The sequence below is a fragment of the Halichoeres trimaculatus genome, unplaced genomic scaffold (genome assembly GCF_033239565.1).
Source record: "Halichoeres trimaculatus isolate MK-OKI-2021-1 unplaced genomic scaffold, fHalTri1.1 fHalTri1_scaffold_5, whole genome shotgun sequence".
In the NCBI taxonomy this organism is placed as follows: domain Eukaryota; kingdom Metazoa; phylum Chordata; class Actinopteri; order Labriformes; family Labridae; genus Halichoeres; species Halichoeres trimaculatus.
In genome coordinates, this window is record NW_027437183.1 from 17,879,183 (window position 1) to 17,897,068 (window position 17,886).

General features: G+C 39.5%; 3 protein-coding genes across 5 annotated transcripts; 1 reads left to right on the forward strand and 2 right to left on the reverse strand.

The window, feature by feature from the left end:
- On the reverse strand, positions 1-5,720 carry usp30 (ubiquitin specific peptidase 30). Of its 3 annotated transcripts, none has more exons than XM_074669360.1 (13): positions 5,445-5,720; positions 2,637-2,746; positions 2,379-2,552; positions 2,183-2,286; positions 1,976-2,074; positions 1,845-1,890; positions 1,656-1,750; positions 1,490-1,549; positions 1,325-1,411; positions 1,151-1,231; positions 753-975; positions 543-654; positions 1-260 (listed from the first exon to the last, which is right to left on the reverse strand). In XM_074669360.1, the coding sequence occupies exons 2-13, from the start codon at positions 2,737-2,739 to the stop codon at positions 8-10; spliced, it is 1,437 nt and encodes a 478-aa protein (XP_074525461.1). In that variant the 5' UTR covers positions 2,740-2,746; positions 5,445-5,720; the 3' UTR covers positions 1-7. The 3 variants fall into 3 exon arrangements, with proteins under 3 accessions (XP_074525461.1, XP_074525459.1, XP_074525460.1); XM_074669358.1 differs by lacking the exon at positions 5,445-5,720 and adding an exon at positions 4,175-4,307; XM_074669359.1 differs by lacking the exon at positions 5,445-5,720 and adding an exon at positions 3,914-4,168.
- On the forward strand, positions 5,517-12,548 carry svopa (SV2 related protein a). The gene is made up of 16 exons (XM_074669357.1): positions 5,517-5,744; positions 6,889-7,046; positions 7,165-7,250; positions 7,448-7,546; positions 7,981-8,052; positions 8,133-8,257; positions 8,340-8,403; positions 8,528-8,653; positions 8,757-8,885; positions 8,997-9,070; positions 9,166-9,242; positions 9,625-9,729; positions 10,181-10,292; positions 10,504-10,585; positions 10,689-10,778; positions 10,871-12,548. The coding sequence occupies exons 1-16, from the start codon at positions 5,710-5,712 to the stop codon at positions 11,081-11,083; spliced, it is 1,647 nt and encodes a 548-aa protein (XP_074525458.1). The 5' UTR covers positions 5,517-5,709; the 3' UTR covers positions 11,084-12,548.
- Positions 12,549-12,624: 76 nt separating this feature from the next.
- Positions 12,625-16,760, reverse strand: LOC141789865 (D-amino-acid oxidase-like). The gene is made up of 11 exons (XM_074669362.1): positions 16,708-16,760; positions 15,907-16,102; positions 15,709-15,823; positions 15,221-15,297; positions 14,890-14,955; positions 14,543-14,597; positions 13,959-14,063; positions 13,778-13,860; positions 13,493-13,610; positions 13,116-13,214; positions 12,625-13,036 (listed from the first exon to the last, which is right to left on the reverse strand). Exons 2-11 carry the CDS (start codon positions 16,098-16,100, stop codon positions 12,911-12,913), a joined length of 1,038 nt encoding a protein of 345 aa, XP_074525463.1. The 5' UTR covers positions 16,101-16,102; positions 16,708-16,760; the 3' UTR covers positions 12,625-12,910.
- Between the last annotated feature and the right edge of the window lie 1,126 nt (positions 16,761-17,886).

Genomic DNA, 17,886 nt, shown 5'->3' on the forward strand with positions numbered 1-17,886 from the left:
CATCTGGTCACTCCTCTGGGCAGAGAGGGAGGTTCAGTCTTCGCACCCTTTCGTAGAAGAGCATGTAAGCGTTGGAGGACAGAACCTCGTGCAGACTGGCTTTCCGTACTGAGTCGTCTGACACCCACAGCCATTGAGAGTTGAAGGGCGAGGAGCTGCGGGGTGAGGAAGGGCTGCGGCGGTATGTTACAAAATGTCCTGAGTGCATGTCACCATGGTGAACCAGCACGGCTGTGAGCTTAAAGAGGTACTCTGCAGAACTGGAAGGAAAGATAAGATTATAAAATTATTAACAAAAAGGGAAAAAGTCCTGGTTTGGTGGAAGAAACCAGAAATGTTTTTTTTAAAGATATTCTCATACTTTGATTCTTAAGATGGTGTCATATATTTCTGTGAAATAATTTTTTTTCAAACTCCTGAGATATTTATGGTGATTAATAACACAGTTACCACCAGATATGTACTTTAAACAGCTGTTCAGTATCATCAAAGTGCTACTAGGCATGCTCTTTGTATTTCCTACATTTTGACATGAAGTTTACCTGTGGTCATACGTTAAGCCGAGCTGTGGATTCACACCAGGGGGGTGAAGGAATACGGATGAACAGGTTCCATTTGTGAAAGGTTTGTTGTTGTTGTTACGATGCTCTGCATCTGAAAAACAGAACCCAACAAATGCTTTGAGACCAAAAAAGAAAAAAACCTAAATGTAAAGAAAAACTGGTTCCACAGGGCTGTCAGGTTGAACACACCGGTCCCGTTGGCTGTGGGCTTCTCAAAGGAATCATTTGAAGATTCAGCCTTTATGGGTTTTGGAGCACATTTGAGCCTCTGAATTTTCTGTGTAGAAGCATTATGTTTGTAGCGATCCATTGATAGATGCTCTGTGAACTGCACATGCTCCTGTCTTTTGATGGGGGTTCCTTCACTGGACCATGTCAGTCTTTGTAAATGGATGCAGAGGCACTGGGGAAGCTGGCAGGAAGGAAGTGAAACAAATTGTGCAGATACATTCAGAACAGCTGGACCTCAGAAACAAATGAGCTTTTTGATCTACATTACATTTTAAGAGAACAGTTCCCAAAGAGGATAACAACAATGAGGTTGTCTGTTTACATATTTCTCAAATATAAAAGGAAATGATTCTTACTTTCCCAAGTTTTAGCTGTTTAACAAATGTTGTCCTCTGGTTTTCCAGGACTTGTCCTTTAACTGTGGTCCCTTGTTGAAGCTGAGTAGAAATTACATAAAAGCAGCAATGAATGCAAAATGGAAGGAATGAATGCTAAGAGCTTGCGTAAAACAGATACTCTAGTGAACGTACCTTTGTGCAGTTTTCACACTCTACCTCTTTGATGGTTTCCGAGGAGATGAAATGCTGGAGGCAATGATCTAGAGAAATTGGGCGACCCTGAGGACAAAAACAGATTGGAGTATGACTAAAAGCACAATCAGTGATAAGTTATGCACTGATACCGTCACAGCTTACCCACTGAGGTAGAGGGATGGACAGGGACAGACTCTCAAATGAGTCGTACCTTACAGGACTCTGAAAAAGGGAAGCAAATACAAAAGCAGTTCAGAATTTTAGAACTACACTCAAACAGAGCAACCAGCCGGTGCAAAAAAACCAAACAAACAAAAAAAACCCTCACCTGATGTTCACAGCGCTTGCATGACATATTGCTTGTTAATCGACCATGAAAAGGATGCTGCATCTTCCACGGACTTGGTATTGGATGGAGAGGGGCTGCAGAATACAGCAAAGAAAAAGTACAGATTAAATAAAGTCAGCTCCCTTTTAGTTTGATATTTCAGGCTCTGGTATTTCTCTTCCTTCCCACCTCGACTTCTGCAGGTCATTGTTGTCTCATCTTGATCGGGGAGATTCTGGCATAAAAACAAATATTTACAGAATCAAAGGGAGAATAAATAAGCGTATGAGGCTTAGTTTTAGGGAAAAACAATGACTCACCTCAAGGGACTGCATGTCAAACAAGTGAGTGACTTTGGGTTGACGATCCCGCTCCTCCTCCAGAGAAGACGTTAGAACATGGAACAGCTCGTGTGCATCCTGAGAAGAGAGAACAATTGCACAACTTTAAATGCTTAAATTCAGCACTACACAAAACATTGTACATAGAAGTATTCAACAAAAAGCATAGAAGAATTACTGATTAACCTGCTCTTCAAAGGAACTGATGTGCCACCGGTACAGTCTGAGGACATCCAGGAGACATCCAGCATCCAGCACATCTTCCTCCCCAGGCTCATCACTGGAAAGAGCTGTTTGAAACATCAACCATGTTAAAAATGTAAATCAACACTACATGTGGGATACACTCCACTGACTAATGGCGCAGACTGGTTTCAAATACCTTTGAGAAGCTGAAGTAGTGTTGAAGACAGTTGGTTGTCTTTACATGACTGGATTACTGGTGAACAAGAGAACTTCTCCAGCCACTGGATGAAAGATGGACATGCTGCCAGACCCTGAAGCAGAGAGTTCAGGAAGCAGGTGTTTCCCAAGTTCAACAGACCAGGAACCATACCTGAGAAAGCAATAACAAGTTACTGGTTTGAAACCACTGCCATTCATGTTGTCCGCCTGTAAAAATTGTTCAACTGATACTCACCCCTTTTTCTCTTCTTTCTGTCAGTTATCGGGCCCCACAGAACATAAACTCCAGCCGCAATGGCAGCAGCTATCCCACCAATGACACCCCAGTTTTTGATCATTTTGTTTCTGGAAAAAATGTGAAAAAGGACGACAGCTAAATTTGAATAGAGGTAGGTGAAAATAAAAATACATGATAATACAACATGGTTCTTTAAAAAAAAAACATAAAAATACATAAGAAACAGCTCTCTTTTATAAGCGAGCTTCCAAAACTCAAGTTGTATTACAGCAGTCTTTTTATGAAAAGTTCTTCACACCTGTCAAACTTTGCCTTAATCTTACTCCTTTTGATCTCTTTCATCTCAACTTGCACTTAAAAATGATTGCTCTCTGATATAGACAAAACAGACATCGGTTTTGACTTGGTGATAAAATTCATCTAGGCAGTGCTGTATTCTATTGGTATGTGTATAACACAGGCAGTTCAAGGATGTGGATGCTCTCAGAAGCAAAGGTGGGTAGAGGTTCCCCGTTTCATGAGAAGTAATAAATAGTTAAACTGTAGAAAAATTACTTCAAAGTGTAAAATCATTAATAATTTGGGTTATTTCATCATCTATAAACATAAAGACCCAAGGGAATCTGGAGAAATCTCTCTACAAAAAAAAATAAAATAAAATAAAATCTGATTACCAGTACTGGCTGGCTGTGATCTTCTGGCCATGGCTGCATTGCATTAGCATGTTTGTAGTGATAAAGCCATTGCATGGGCTCAAAAACAAATTCAAGTCCATATCTAAAACATTTCAGACGAAAATGAAAGTAGCATTTTGTTTTTGAAGACTAGTGATAATGATAATAGTAATGATATCAATAATAATATAGCTTCCTAAGTGACAATTTAGCACTGTTGAAACATAGGAAACCCCCGATTATATCCTTCTTTTACCGCAGCTTTGTGCTTTAGGTGTTGTTGAGGCGGGAATAAACAACCCGTCTAATAATGCTATCTATTTGCATTGTTTGTGTAATTAATGTACCCCTGAACCGTTTATCTGCCTTAAACAGATTTGATAAAACAGCCACCACCAAGCTAACCTGGGTTGCTTGTGCAGACCAGGCACTTTTGAAATCTCAATCATAGTGTGTTACAATATTTTGGAGCTAGGGAAAATACTTTCTTGGTCGTGATACTGTCCAACCACCCCCACATCACTAACGTGTAACCTCAAGCAGGCTCATACAACGATAAGAGAGGAGAAGCTAGCTGAAGCTAAGTTCAGGCTAACTTACCAACAGCAGCACGGTTAGGCTGCCCCATTCGTGCTACGTCGCTTCCGCCATCACAAACACAAGCTGTTATCCTGAAATGTAGTGAATATTACTCTCGCTACCTATCTCCGTTTGTATTTAATGACGTTAAATCGTATTCCGGGGCTGTCTGCGCATGTTGCACTTTGGGTCAAACATATGGCGGCGTCATGACCCGCTTTCCTCCCGGTCCACTGCACATAACCAGACCTAATTGTTGTTTGCCAGGAAGAGAGGGTTTACCTGATTATGGGTCCAGTGCCAAGGTACTCTCCAGTAAGCTTATCAGAGCTTTCTGGCCTGCACCACAACATCCTTCTGTCATTGCGGAACTCCAATTATTAGTGACGCGTTTCAGTACAGACTCGTGGTGGAGCGTACCGAGGTGTTCACTATTTACACTCCGACCACCTACAGTTGCACCCTGTTTGCAGCACGGTCTGCGATTTTAACCTGATTTTCTAAAACGCTCCATGTCCCACAGTCAGTAAAGACAACACTAAAAAAATGCATAAACCAAACGTTAATGTGAACAGTTATGTCTCTGAAAGGTTCTAAAACCTGCTACATATGTTTTCAAACGTACTCACACTAAAGTTAGCAAGATATTTCTAAAACAGTAAAGTTTTACTTTTTGTCATATAAGCTTACTGTAAATGCTTTTGAATCACACTTTAAAATAAACTTTTAAATAAATCAATTTTAAATTTACACCTGATGATTGTCTGTGTATAATAATAATAATAATAATAATAATAATAATAATAATAATAATAACAACAATAATAATAATAATAATAAAAATATCACCATCATTGTAATGAGAGATTTTACCTTACTTGTTATTATTGTGCAGTCTCTTCCCTATTGTTGATGGCTGAATTTTTTATTTAATTATAAATTTAACACTTAACCTGACTATGTGAAATATTAAACAACTCGATGAATACTCGAAGTGTTTCCATTTTTTTTTTTTACTATAGTTATCAAGTCTGTTGAGCTCTTTCATCATAAACAAATAAAACCGAGAATTTAAGCGAAATAAATGTACTAGGTTATTTACTTTATTAAATATTAATTTTAAACATGTGTCTTTCACATATGTTAAGACGAAAAGTTTATCTTTTAATTAAATGTGAATGCACACATTCGCACAGTCCTTAACATTTGCTCAATAAGTTAAAAAAATTAAGATAAAAAAAAAGCACGTACCCTAAGATGATACGATTATTATTGGAAAAACTTTTTTTAACAAAAGTTTCTAAAATGTATTTTGAAAACAGCTCATTTTAGACTGTGCCTCAAAGTTTATGGTAGTCGAACCTTATACATCATGAGTGGTCCACTTTTGGTTCACTTTTTTTTCCTTTTTCTTATATCAGCTCCTGCAGAGTTTACTTGCTGTTATCACAAAGTTAACCAAGTGTAATGATCTCGAACCTGCCATTGAGTGATTTCTCACAGTCAGGTTAAGAAAAGATTTAATCATAGGTCAGTCATGACTCTTGCATACCATCAGTTTGTCTCGATCGCATGCCTCTGTGATGTCAAGCCATTTTTAGCATCAATCAGCAGTCCAGTAGTAACAGATCCTCCTGAGCTCATCCTCCCCACGCTCCCTCTCGGTGAGTCTCGTGCTGAGTCGCGCAGGGCGGCCTCTCATTGGCTGTCGGCAGACACCCAGGGCAGGTCGCTCTCCTCGGTGCTGAAATCGCGGCTTGTCGTGAGAATGTGAACAGCGATGAGGCCAAACGGAACGTCCACCAGTAAATACCAAAATGGACGATGATCTGTTCCAGTTGAGACAGCTGCCGTGAGTAGATTTTAGCCGACGCTAAAACGCCCTTAGGTTTTCCATTCAGTCCATCCTCTAACCGTGACACCATGTTTGGCTGACGCGTCGCCCTCTGACGGCTTCGTATCGTGTTTGTTCGATTAGCTCGTTGCAGCAAAAATAGCCTGAAACTCCTCCAAGGCTGAAGATCACATATATCTTTACATTTAACGTAAAACTGTCTGGCTTTGGAGGGAGGTAACAAGAAAATAGCATGTTCATTCAACGCTGTGGGTGCAGTTTGTTTACAGTCATAGCATGTCTGTCCAAGAGGACTGCTGCTTTGATTTATTCATAAGAAACATGTTTATTGCGATTTCAGTGCTGATCAGCACATTATCTTAACTTAAAACTGTGCTTGCTGTCATGACTCAGTATCTAAAGTGATTTATGCCCATCCTGCTGTTCATTCATTAAGCTAAAGGCTGGCCCACACATGTCCGGACTGATCATAATCTTGAAAACAGACACTGAAAGGATGATAAAAGGGCTTCTCCTTTTACAAGAAGGAAACTGATTTTAATTTAATTCACACAATAAAAAAGAGTATCAATGGACTGATTTGGACTGAAATCTCCCAATGTACTCCAGTCAATAAACTGAAGATTAAAATGATTGTTACAAACACCACTGTTAATATTTTGAACTTTAGATTTTAGTGACTGAACATCTCTCTACTCATCTGCTGCACTGAGACTTGCCATTGCAAGTAGGCTATGTTATGTAATTACAGTGATTAAGACCTCACTGGCAACCTCCAAGTTCTTCTTTAGTGTTTCCTCCTTAATTAACCATCTACTTATGTACATGTGGGAGAAGATTACACCTTCCATCAGTAGAAAACATCCCTTTTTCTGGGTGTTCAGACTTTATAACCTTGCCAAACAGTGTGCAGAGCTGTCAGTTGTCCTGACTTGTTTCACGTATAGGATGCTATTATCATCAGTTCACTAAATTAACAGCCAAAAAAAGCACCTATCACCATGGAAACAGCCTCTGACTCCCATTTGTACTCTGTTTGCTCTCCTGGTAGTTGTTCCCTGACACCCCCTGGCCAGTCATACGGTAGAAAAGTTATTCAGGGCTTTTAAAGTAATGATTTCCTATTTTATGTGTCTTGCAGTGTTGTGCGCTTTCGACGCACAGGAGAGAGCACACGCTCCGAGGATGATGGCGAGAACAGAGATCAGGTTATCAGGGTTGCAGAGCAGACTGATCTTGAGTCTGTGGCACTTGCAGATGGAGCTCCGGTGCCTCGGGAGTTTGCCAATCCAACTGATGGTACAGTATGACAGGGTTAAATTTTTTCAACTCCCGGTGTACTTAGCATTAGATGTACAAGATCACTCTTCAACATGGGTTTGCATGTATTCATGTAAGGATTTCTACCTTCCCTCAGACACATTCATGGTAGAAGATGCCGTAGAGGCCATAGGCTTCGGGACATTCCAGTGGAAACTTTCCATCCTCACTGGTCTGTCCTGGGTGAGAACGTCTCTTGAACAAATACTAACCACTCCATGTTTCGTCATAATGTGTGTGTGTGTGTGTGTGTGTGTGTGTGTGTGTGTGTGTGTGTGTGTGTGTGTGTGTGTGTGTGTGTGTGTGTGTGTGTGTGTGTAAATGCTCGTTCACTTAATTCAACTAATATCTCTGTTTCAACTAATTTCTCTGTTTCTTAGATGGCTGATGCTATGGAAATGATGATCCTCAGCATCTTAGCCCCACAGCTGCACTGTGAATGGAGACTGCCTAGCCTGGAGGTGGCACTGCTTACATCGGTAAACACTCTTTAATATCTGCAAAGTGCTCTTAGTGGCTGCCTTGATAATCACTGATAAAGTGCCCAGAAATTGGTTTGAGAAAAGGACTGTGGAAAACAGTAGAGCTCTGGTGGTTTACTATCACATTAGTGTTGTTGAAGCATCTTGATTTTAAAAACCATAAAAGCTTTGATTAAAACAAAAAAAGACCTACCATATATTTACTAAGACATTGAACGGTGCATCTTTGTTCATGCCTATGGCTTTAAACAAGGAAAGATTAGATGAAATATCTGTTTCAGTAGCTTTTCTGGCTCACACAAACCATTACATTTGTTCTGTCTGGATAGCAAATACCCATATGGGGAGAATGAGCAGTATAAAATGGCTGTAATTTCACTGTAAAATTCCTGTTTCTGATATCAAAATCCTTTTTTTCTAAATCAACACAGGCAGTCTTCATTGGTATGATGATCAGCTCCTCTCTCTGGGGAAACATATCGGACAAATATGGCAGAAAGACAGTGAGTAAAAAAAGAAGCTTGTTTGGAAAAGATATGATATCTTTTCTGTACCTCAATGTGTTTATTGTATGAACACACAGGGTCTGAAGATGAGTGTGCTTTGGACCATGTTCTATGGCCTGATGAGTGCTTTTGCACCTATTTATGGCTGGATTCTCGTCCTACGTGCGCTAGTGGGCTTTGGGATTGGTGGAGCACCTCAGTCGTGAGTAACCTTCTTTCATCTGAAAATAACACTGTGATCTAAGACACGTCATAATAAAATATGATCCATTTTTTCTCATTAGAGTGACACTTTATGCTGAATTTTTGCCTATGAAGTCCAGAGCCACGTGTATCTTACTGATTGAGGTATGAGCAAATTCATGCTACCATCTCATTCCTCTATCATCATTGCACAAATACTGCTCCAAAATGAGAAATTCAATGCTGTTTTCATCACAGGGCTTTGTGTAACAGAGATTTTTCCTTGCAGATATTTTGGGCTCTGGGTACAGTATTTGAGGTCCTCTTAGCAATCCTGGTGATGCCCACTCTGGGCTGGCGCTGGCTGCTTGGCCTCTCCACCATTCCTCTCTTTATCTTTGCCTTCCTCTGCTTTGTAAGTATTGAAATGATCTAGAATATTACAAATTACCACTTTATCAATGGATATGTCTGGGTTTTTATTTTTATTCTTATGTTTTGGTGGGGTTTGGAACCAGTGGCTACCAGAGAGTGCTCGATACGACGTGCTGACAGGGAATCAGGAGAAAGCTCTGGCAACGTTAAAGCGGATTGCTACAGAGAATGGAGCTCCAATGCCGCTGGGGAAACTCATTGCTGCCAGACAGGTAAAAACTGATTCTGCAGAACACAAATCCTCGTTGATGGATCAACATGAGTTCCCTTTAATATTTCAGTTTGTATATTCATTACTTTCCCATGTCTGGTGTTTACACTAGGAGGACCGGGGTAAGATCAGAGACCTGTTCTCATCACACTTTCGCTGGACCACGGTGTTGCTGTGGTTTATTTGGTAGGTGGAGGGAATGATAGTGCCTAACTGATTTTCATTTCTTTCTCATTTTACATAAATCACAGCTGTGCTATCCTGTGTTTTTATTTCTGAAGGTTTGCAAATGCCTTCTCCTACTATGGACTTGTGCTACTGACTACAGAGCTGTTTCAGGAGGGAGGTGCATGTGGAAGTGAGTCACTGTCTTCACACAATAAAGAAAGGATACTCACACTTAACTTGGCCTTCGTGTTAAAACGATGTTACTTTGTGGCCTGAGCACCCAACCCTTGAAGGTCAGGAAGGAGTTTTGGCTGAAGAAGTATCACATAGGAGTATAAGAGTAACAACAGTTTTTGTGGGAAACATTTTACATGCCATGAAAAACTCAGGTTCAAGAGGTAACAAGGCTGATAAGACACGGGTCAGGTTGTTAATGTTATTTGTTTAAAATTACTTTTTTTTCTGTCATGAAAAGTTAAAATATCTGTCTCTGGAAAAGCACAGGCTTCTCCAGTTGTGCTGCTGGTGGGTGTGAACCATCTCACCTTCTCTTGGTTTTTGTCTCCCTCTAGTGTCCAAAAGTAATAAGATGGAGCTCCCATGCAGCCTGGAGTGTAAATACCTGAACTCTGATGATTACAAAGACTTACTGTGGACGACATTATCTGAATTTCCAGGTACACATCAGTGCATTCTTCATGTCTTTACAAACGTTCTGTTTTTTAATCACTATTACTAAGTGGTTAAGTGAACCTGTGGTCAAGAACACTCAAATACTTGTTAAATGAACAAATGAATAAGCTTGTGGTGCTGATAATAAATACTTTACAATTATGACATGACATTAAAGTTTTAAGAGAAAGATTAATCTAGTGGAGAGAAAACACTGACAGTCGGTCACAATCTATGTTGAGTTCTGAAAATCCCACTAATGATGGTTGTGTTTTATTTAGATGTACTAGGGCCTTAATGGCACTGTGGTATTCTTACCACACTGACAGACCTTGAAAAGATCCGTGTATTAATTTGAAAAATAAAAGCACAAATTAATCGGTGTTGTGACTGTATTGTTAAATACCAACCAAACCACTGATGATTTACAAACATGGATTTGTTTCATTGTTCCAGGACTTCTGGTGACACTGTGGGCCATTGATCGACTGGGAAGGAGGAAGACCATGGCATTATGTTTCTTTATTTTCTCCATGTGCATCATACCCCTCTATGGTTGTGTTGGCAGGTAAAGTGGAATCTGAAGAAAGTATGATTTATTTTTGGGGTATTTTCTTCATTTGAAAAGCTGAAGAAAATACAGAATATAAGGATAGCAGAAATTTTACGAGTAAAAGGTCGTAGCTTAGGTTTTCACCAGAAACTGTTGCAGCAAGGATTACAGTATGTGAGTAATTCAGCCGCTAAGCTCAAATACACATTTGGCTTCTCTGTTGCAGAGCGTCCATGACAGTGTTGATCTTCATCGCCAGAGCTTTTATTGCAGGAGGATTCCAGGCTGCGTATGTGTACACCCCAGAGGTAAGACATCCAACCAAATAAACAAAATGAAAGAAACATTATTATAGTTCAGATTAAATCAGTTGCTGTCTCAGCCTCCTCAGTATCTTCTGAAACTTTGCAGGTTTATCCAACAGCCACAAGGGCTTTAGGTCTGGGAACCAGCAGTGGGATGGCCAGAGTGGGAGCCCTCATCACACCTTTTGTTGCACAGGTAACAGCCGTCATTCTTTTCCTTATTTCCACACAACTTGACTCAAGACAGTGATGATCACTTTTTATTTATCACCATGCCTCTTCCTGAAGGTTATGTTGGAGTCATCTGTGTACCTGGCTCTCTCTGTGTACTGCTGCTGCTGCCTTCTAGCAGCCTTCGCCTCCTGTGCACTGCCGATTGAGACAACAGGCCGAGGCTTGCAGGAGTCCAGCCAACGTGAATGGGGCCAAGAGATGGTGGGCCGGGCCCCCTCCCAAGGCTCAGAGGGAATCCCTCAGTCCAGCTCTGGCTCTCAGGGCTGAAAACAGGCTGAGGATTATCTGAGAGAGCTGACTGCGATGAGGAAAAGAGGGAAAGAGGCCAGACGAAGCTTTCTGTGTCCATCCCCCATCCTTTGACTCTTCAGTTTAGGCACCACAGTGGCTTCAGAGAGCCAGGCGGCACAACAGCAAACATTGTTATTGTTATATAGTCTTCAGCCACCATTGCTGTCACAATTTTGCAACTGACAACTGCACATGGGGTGTCGAGAGAGATCAAATAACCTACATAAGCGTGAAGTTTAAAAATCAGTGGTGCAGAAAAGCATTAATGGACAAGTGAGAATTACTCCAAAGCAAAACATCTGAAGTTAACTCTACCTTTGTGGGGAAGCAGAAGTGAAAACATGTTAGGAGTTAGCCTAAGACTTTAAGCAAGCTTCAAATTGAAAGGGCCTTAAACCTACCTAATCTGTCTGTGTTTCAAGACATGCTTTTAACTTCATTAAGAAGCTTTGTCTTTGTCATTTTGGTAAAACATGCATAGATAAAAAAAGGAACATTAAATTGCGCTCACAAATTACCCAGTAAATAGTTTTGCTGCAATTTCACCTTTTTTACAAGTGCATCAGTTGGAGAGACAGTTGCATATTATCAAATCAAGAGACCTTTCTGTCTAAAACTGAAGAGGTCATCCTGCGCACCAAGTCACAGACATTCTTACATTCCTTACACATCATGTGTTAAATATTTTTACTTGTGTCAGTGTTGGTTTACATTTTTACATAAAGTATTTTTTTGCTCAAGAAAAGCAGGTATTAGTTAGGTAACAGTAAAAATATCAACTCATATTTAGAATCATTATGAGATCACTTTATCCTTGACAACAAACCTGCCTTAGTCTCCGTCAGCACTGAGATACATTAGGGGCATCATGCAGCATTTCAGCACAACTGAGACGTAGACATTGTGTAACTTTGACTTCAGTTTTAGGAAGTCTTAATTTGGAACTTTTCATCATCCAAATCTGACTTTACCCTGTTATGATGAGTCACATGATTTAAAAGTGACATCTAAGTGAGGGTTTGGTGTTGGGACCTATGAACCCTTCTGCTTCTCCCATCCACATTTACTCACACATTCATGTGCAACCTTTTATCTGGATATTCAGGGTTAAGGTTAGGGTTAGGGATAGGGTTGCTCAAACATGTCTGTACAACCATTTATCTGGATGTTTATTCTGTAAATGATGTATCTATACCTGGTTTAGTTGTTGTCTTTGCTTTCGTTTGTGACAAAGGTGACGTGATGACGGATTTGGCCCTGTCGGATTCTACCAGTACCACACTGAGCAAAGTTTCTTTTTTTTTAAATCAAAGTCACTGAGTTATACTATTGGTCCTCCAAGCTGACTCTTACCTGCCAGTGTTTGATATAGTGCTGCATTAGGTGTCTGTGTGCACAGATTCTTGTCAACACACTGGATGTAAATGTGTATGATACTGTAGTAAATAATCTTTCAAAAAGAGCAGTTGAATCATGTTGTTCTTCATTACCAAAACTTACACTGGGCAAAGAGGTGCACATTTTTATTTCAGTACTTTTGAGTCACTCTCTCACAGGTAAAAACATTACATACGACTGAGTCGTCTCGTTACAGCTAGACAGCAAAATGTGGAAAACGGTTTCCTTTTTCAAATTTCAATTACATTTAATTGATTGCCATTCATCATATATGCTATGTTTGCCTTAAATGTATCTAACAGTGGATGTGTTTGCAGTGACTGTTGAGGGAGAGATAATAGTTTGTTTGGTGTGGAAAAAAAAGGCCTTAAGGAGTGTTATGATCATTTGTTTCTGAAAAAGGGATCACAAGCGAGCTTTGGGGCCTTTTCCTTTCTGCTCCACGATCTCACCAAAGAGCCTCGCTGCCTCCAGGGAGCAGCCTCTGTGAATGGTGAGCCCAAAGCCTCCATGACCGTAGTTGTGTATAACCTGAATAAGAGCCACAATGTTTAAATCAGCTAAACAAGCAAAGTTCTGTTCAAAGTATTGCTTTGCTGTTCACATTTACCTCGACTGCAGTGGCACCAGACTGTATTGTCTCCCTCTCTAACCGGACTTTGTTGCGAACAGGCCTCAGACCCGACCAGTCCTCTACTATCCTGGCATGCTGAGGTAAGAAAACAAGCAAGAATTTTCTCAGGCTTCAAGTTGTGCTACAACTTAAAAATGTTACCATCAGTTGAGAACCCTTGATTCACATGAAAAACAAGAGTGTTGTTTGACAAGAGGTGCCTTCACATTCAAGTTTTTAGCACATTTGATGAGTGAATCACAGAGAACCCTGTTGAATATTTAAGCACTCCTGAGGATTCTTTGTAAATAATTTATAACAGTTGCAACAGAGTTTTTTATGGCTCTTGCATAAACATTTTTATATCACCTCACCTTGAGACTTGGCTCCAGTTCACAAGCACTGTCCCAGATATTCTTATGGTCAACTGAGTTGTTCTGTTCACTCCAGTTTCCCAACTGGAAACAACCACCCACTGTCACCAGACGGCTTCTGCAGACATGAATTTGGAAACAAGTTTGGTTTTCTGGCTGCACAGTTATGATGTGCATGCTGAGTGTTTGATACTGCTAATCCCAAAGTATCAAAGAGTAAGTGTGCCTCATTGGTCTACAGAAGAAGCTGTCTGTTCCATGAATGTTCTGTGTCTGTAGATTCACCCTGGAATGATGTATGGTGAGTTGTAGACCCCTGCTTTCAAGTCGTGGGTAATAACCCAATGTTTCAGCCATGGAGCATCCACCTGAACAAAACAAAAAGAATTACAAGGTTCATCCACTGTTTTCAAAGACACTTTAATGTTCATTGTACAAGGTAAACAAGGTAATCAACCTTTCCTACCTTCACTATTTGGCCTCGACCTGGTTTGAGCTCTGGGTCAGGCTGGAGCTGTCCTGATCTCAACCCGGTGCAGTTTATTATCACATCTGCACCAGATTCTTCCAGCTGAACACAGATACCAGAGATACAGAATGATAACATTTAGTGAGTGTCTCGTAAGGTCAGCAGGAAATGTAATAGTTTAGGTGTTACACTAGAAACTACTTGCTTTTTTATTTCATAATAATAAAAAAACCCATTTCAATTCATTTTGTCCTCTGTATGTGTGAGAAAAGTGTTTAGAAATCACATCCTTACTTTGAATGTCAAACCAATCTCTCACTGTGAATTGTTACAGATTAAAAATATGAAACAAGGCTGACTAAGCAAATTACTACATTTGACATTTACTCCCTGGCAGCTGTTTCAGGCATCAAAATCACTAAATATGAATGATTACACTCCTTCCTGATGTTGTTTTTGCTTTGGTAGATCATTCAGATGTCTCAGTATTGTTGATATGTTTAATAACCAGCTTAAAACTCCTCACAATAACTTTTTACTAATAGTTTATACAGCTGTAGTACTGAAAAGCATTCACCAACCTCTTTGAAGGACTCTATTTTCCTTTGATAAAATTTCACACCCCTTTTTATCAACCTAAGCATAAAAACAGATTCAGATTAACACAGCAGAATGCTTCTTAAGAAAAAAAAATCTACCCTTAGAAATCTTTCAAACAGAAACAATTTCAAACTAAGATCCAGAAACTCTAAACAGCATAAAAAGACAATGGGTGCTTCTACCATGTGTCTGTAATTTAATGGAAGAATTAAAAACAGGAGAAGACAACACTAAAAAATGATGATCATATTGTTTATAGCTAATGGCAAATGCAGGTGTTACATTCTTTGACTCTTTAATGTGAAGAAAAAAAAATCAGATCACTTACCAATCCATCAGCCAAGGTAAGTATGTTTTACCCTCCACCATTAGAGCAGTGTTGAACCAGCCAAAACTAAACAGATTTGAAGGGATATTAGTTTTATAGAGAGATACCATATGACACAGAAATATCCACCCGATCACCATGAGTGTCTTTTCATGGGAATACGCTGTGAGGTAACTATAGAGAAAAGAATATTATGATTTTCAGGAACTTACCTCACATTATTATTTATTACAATAGTTATATATTTTGATACCAATTATATCAAAGCATCTTGCTGTCAGCTACCCACCTATTTAAGTACCTAAATACCCAAGTTTAGGCAGGGACCTACTTGTATCCAGGAAACATCTTTAGCTCTTGCTCTGTGAGGTGTCTGAAGCCCAGGACGATGTCTTTAAATGAGGGATCCTATGAACAACAAAAATCATTTGTTCAATCATTTGGTTTGTTTAGCATTCTGTCATTTATGAGAAAAACCAGTCACAGCTGTGTTAGTTTGCACTGTCAAAACACAGCATCCAAATTAACCCCAAAGTCTGATTCTCAACCCTTGATGAGGCCTCTCTGTTTTTGTATGCCAACAAAAGAAGGCAGCCATGTTTGTGTGGCTAAACAAAGCTCCTATTCAGTCAGCTGAAAACAGATTGAAAAAAGGCGCTCATATGTGGTCAATTTATGATTAAGATATCTAGGTAATGATAAACCTTTATCTCTGGTTTTATTTCACCAGTTCATTTGCTCTGGGTGGTTAAAGTCTTCCAAATAAAGTTGAGGTTTATCTTGAGTCTTATCTTATGAATATGATACGGTGCTACTCACTGGGGTTGGTTCAGTGAAGAGGTTGTAGCCAGACTGAAGGAATATCCCCATTTTTACAGACTCTGCTGAACTAAGGCAGCTCAGCAAGTAGTCAAACGTCTCTTTGTTCCATTTTCTATGAGTGAGTGAATACATAAGATTAAAATTGTTGAGGAGATAAATTGTAGAGAAAAAAGAGAGTAAAATAAATGCACTCACGTCTCCTGGACTTTGCCATTGTCATAGAGATATGGCTGCCAGAAGCCAGCGGCACCATCACTGGTTGTCAGTGGGGTGAATTTGTCTGCATACACTTCAATGGTCAATGGACTGACGATGGAGTGATACTGCTCATAGATGCTCTGAGCTGTTGACAGACCAATGACTCCAGCTCCAATCACTGCCACCCGCATGGCTGCAGTAACAGATAAAACACAGCCACATCTGAGACTCATTCATCTACAGAGGAACCAATGAAACCATGTAGATACAAGACCTGCCAGATAACAAAATGCATCCAAGCTGGTTTACAGTCTGACCCTGGATAAGACTGGACAGGAGATTTAACAAGTGCCACAAAATGTAAAGTTAAAAAACATATTTCATAATTAAAGTGGTTATAAGTTTAAGTATTATGAGCATTAAAATATAAAGAGAGAATGAGATGACCAAACAAAGATCAGCAAGCATCAGTCAATTAATAACAGACCTTTATCAGTTTTCAAGCACTTGAAGCATTACAGGAAGCAGTGAACATGTGCTGAATGACTTTTTGAAGTTAGTTACAGGGCTGGCTGAATCATTCACTGCAGTCGAGATAAACTTTGCAAGTAGGCAGTTTGTAAAAGCAGAGTAGAAGGCTATATTATGTAACGAAGCGAAAACATTTCTGAGAAAATCATTGACACAGAAGTCTTTTGTAAATAGATAAACAAATGAGATCTAAAGCAATACATCTCACATTAGCTGATAAATACAAAATAATATATTACTTCTTGAGTTCATGACACGTTGCTTTACCTTCAAGTCAAAGTTCGGACACCCCTGCAAGACTCGCTGAAGTCTGTCAGATCAGACACGCACGCTCTGGTCCAGTTGTCACGTGGGTGGGGGCGGAGCCATTAGCCAGTCTCCATGTAGAAACTGTCACAGCCATGTAAAGCAATGTACATGACAGTATGGGATCTATGTTTCACAGGGCAAATATATACCATAGACTGTATGCCCAAGACGAAACATTATCACTCCAATTTGGACCTCAAAACCACGTGACCAGTCTCGCTCATTTTTACCACAGGGTATGAGGTAATGCACATCTTGACACTTCCTGTGTTGGTTGTGATTGTTTTAAATGGAGTAGGTATCATTTTATTACTGAAAGAATTTTTGTTATTACTGTATTGATACAAGATACCATAAGAAATATTTTTGATGGTGTATTTAAAGCCCAGTGTAATGCTTTGGCCAACCATTGGATACACATGTGTTTTTAAAGCCAGGCAGAGATCACAGTGGGACACATTTAGAAAGTTTTGAGACACATTTTTTGTTCCACACATTTATTGACTATAACTCTGACAGAAAATGTATAAACAACACACATACATCTATAATTTAGTATAGATAATGTACATCTGCTCTGGTTTCCTGGTTAGAACACAACTTCCTCCTGATAAAGTCCCTTCCTTGTGTGAGGACAATCATACAAAAGTTTTTAATATCAAAAGAATCCTGGACACCATTTAAGTGCAGTGACTATATGGTGCTGGCTACTCTAATGTTTGCTTTAACAAGGTCATTAAATTAAATATTACTGTGGTAATGTCCAAATAAGCTTTGTGTAACTGCTGTTATGGTTTTACTGGTTTAACCAACTCCAAGAACTGCAAGCAAGAGAGTCTCTGAAGAGTCTCTGAAAATGTTTGTCTGTAAATGCTGGTTCACTGAACAATTTATGCTAAGATTACATTCAAACAAGACCTCCAATCCTTTTCAAACTGTTTTAAGGATTCGTTGAGGGATGGATGTTTTTTTTATAATGATTTTTAGTTCAAAACAATAGCAAACGAAATTTCAAAAGCTTCTTAACTGTTTAACACATCTGATATCAACATTTAGAAAAGGCATGTATTGCTTTCTCTCTCTCTCAGGTATGGTGGTGTGGTTTCCTATCTATCTATCTATCTATCTATCTATCTA

Coding starts and splice junctions, on each gene's coding strand:
- usp30 (XM_074669358.1), bottom strand. CDS start 4,245: ATGTTGTGGTGCAGGCCAGAAAGCTCTGATAAGCTTACTGGAGAGTAC. Junction 1,751..1,844: donor AATGACCTGCAGAAGTCGAG/GTGGGAAGGAAG, acceptor TGTATTCTGCAG/CCCCTCTCCATCCAATACCA. Junction 976..1,150: donor AACAGCTAAAACTTGGGAAA/GTAAGAATCATT, acceptor CCTTCCTGCCAG/CTTCCCCAGTGCCTCTGCAT.
- svopa (XM_074669357.1), top strand. CDS start 5,710: ATGGACGATGATCTGTTCCAGTTGAGACAGCTGCC. Junction 7,251..7,447: donor TCCTCACTGGTCTGTCCTGG/GTGAGAACGTCT, acceptor TCTGTTTCTTAG/ATGGCTGATGCTATGGAAAT. Junction 10,586..10,688: donor CGTATGTGTACACCCCAGAG/GTAAGACATCCA, acceptor GAAACTTTGCAG/GTTTATCCAACAGCCACAAG.
- LOC141789865 (XM_074669362.1), bottom strand. CDS start 16,100: ATGCGGGTGGCAGTGATTGGAGCTGGAGTCATTGGTCTGTCAACAGCT. Junction 14,064..14,542: donor AAATAGAGTCCTTCAAAGAG/GTTGGTGAATGC, acceptor ATCTGTGTTCAG/CTGGAAGAATCTGGTGCAGA. Junction 13,861..13,958: donor GTCGAGGCCAAATAGTGAAG/GTAGGAAAGGTT, acceptor TGTTTTGTTCAG/GTGGATGCTCCATGGCTGAA.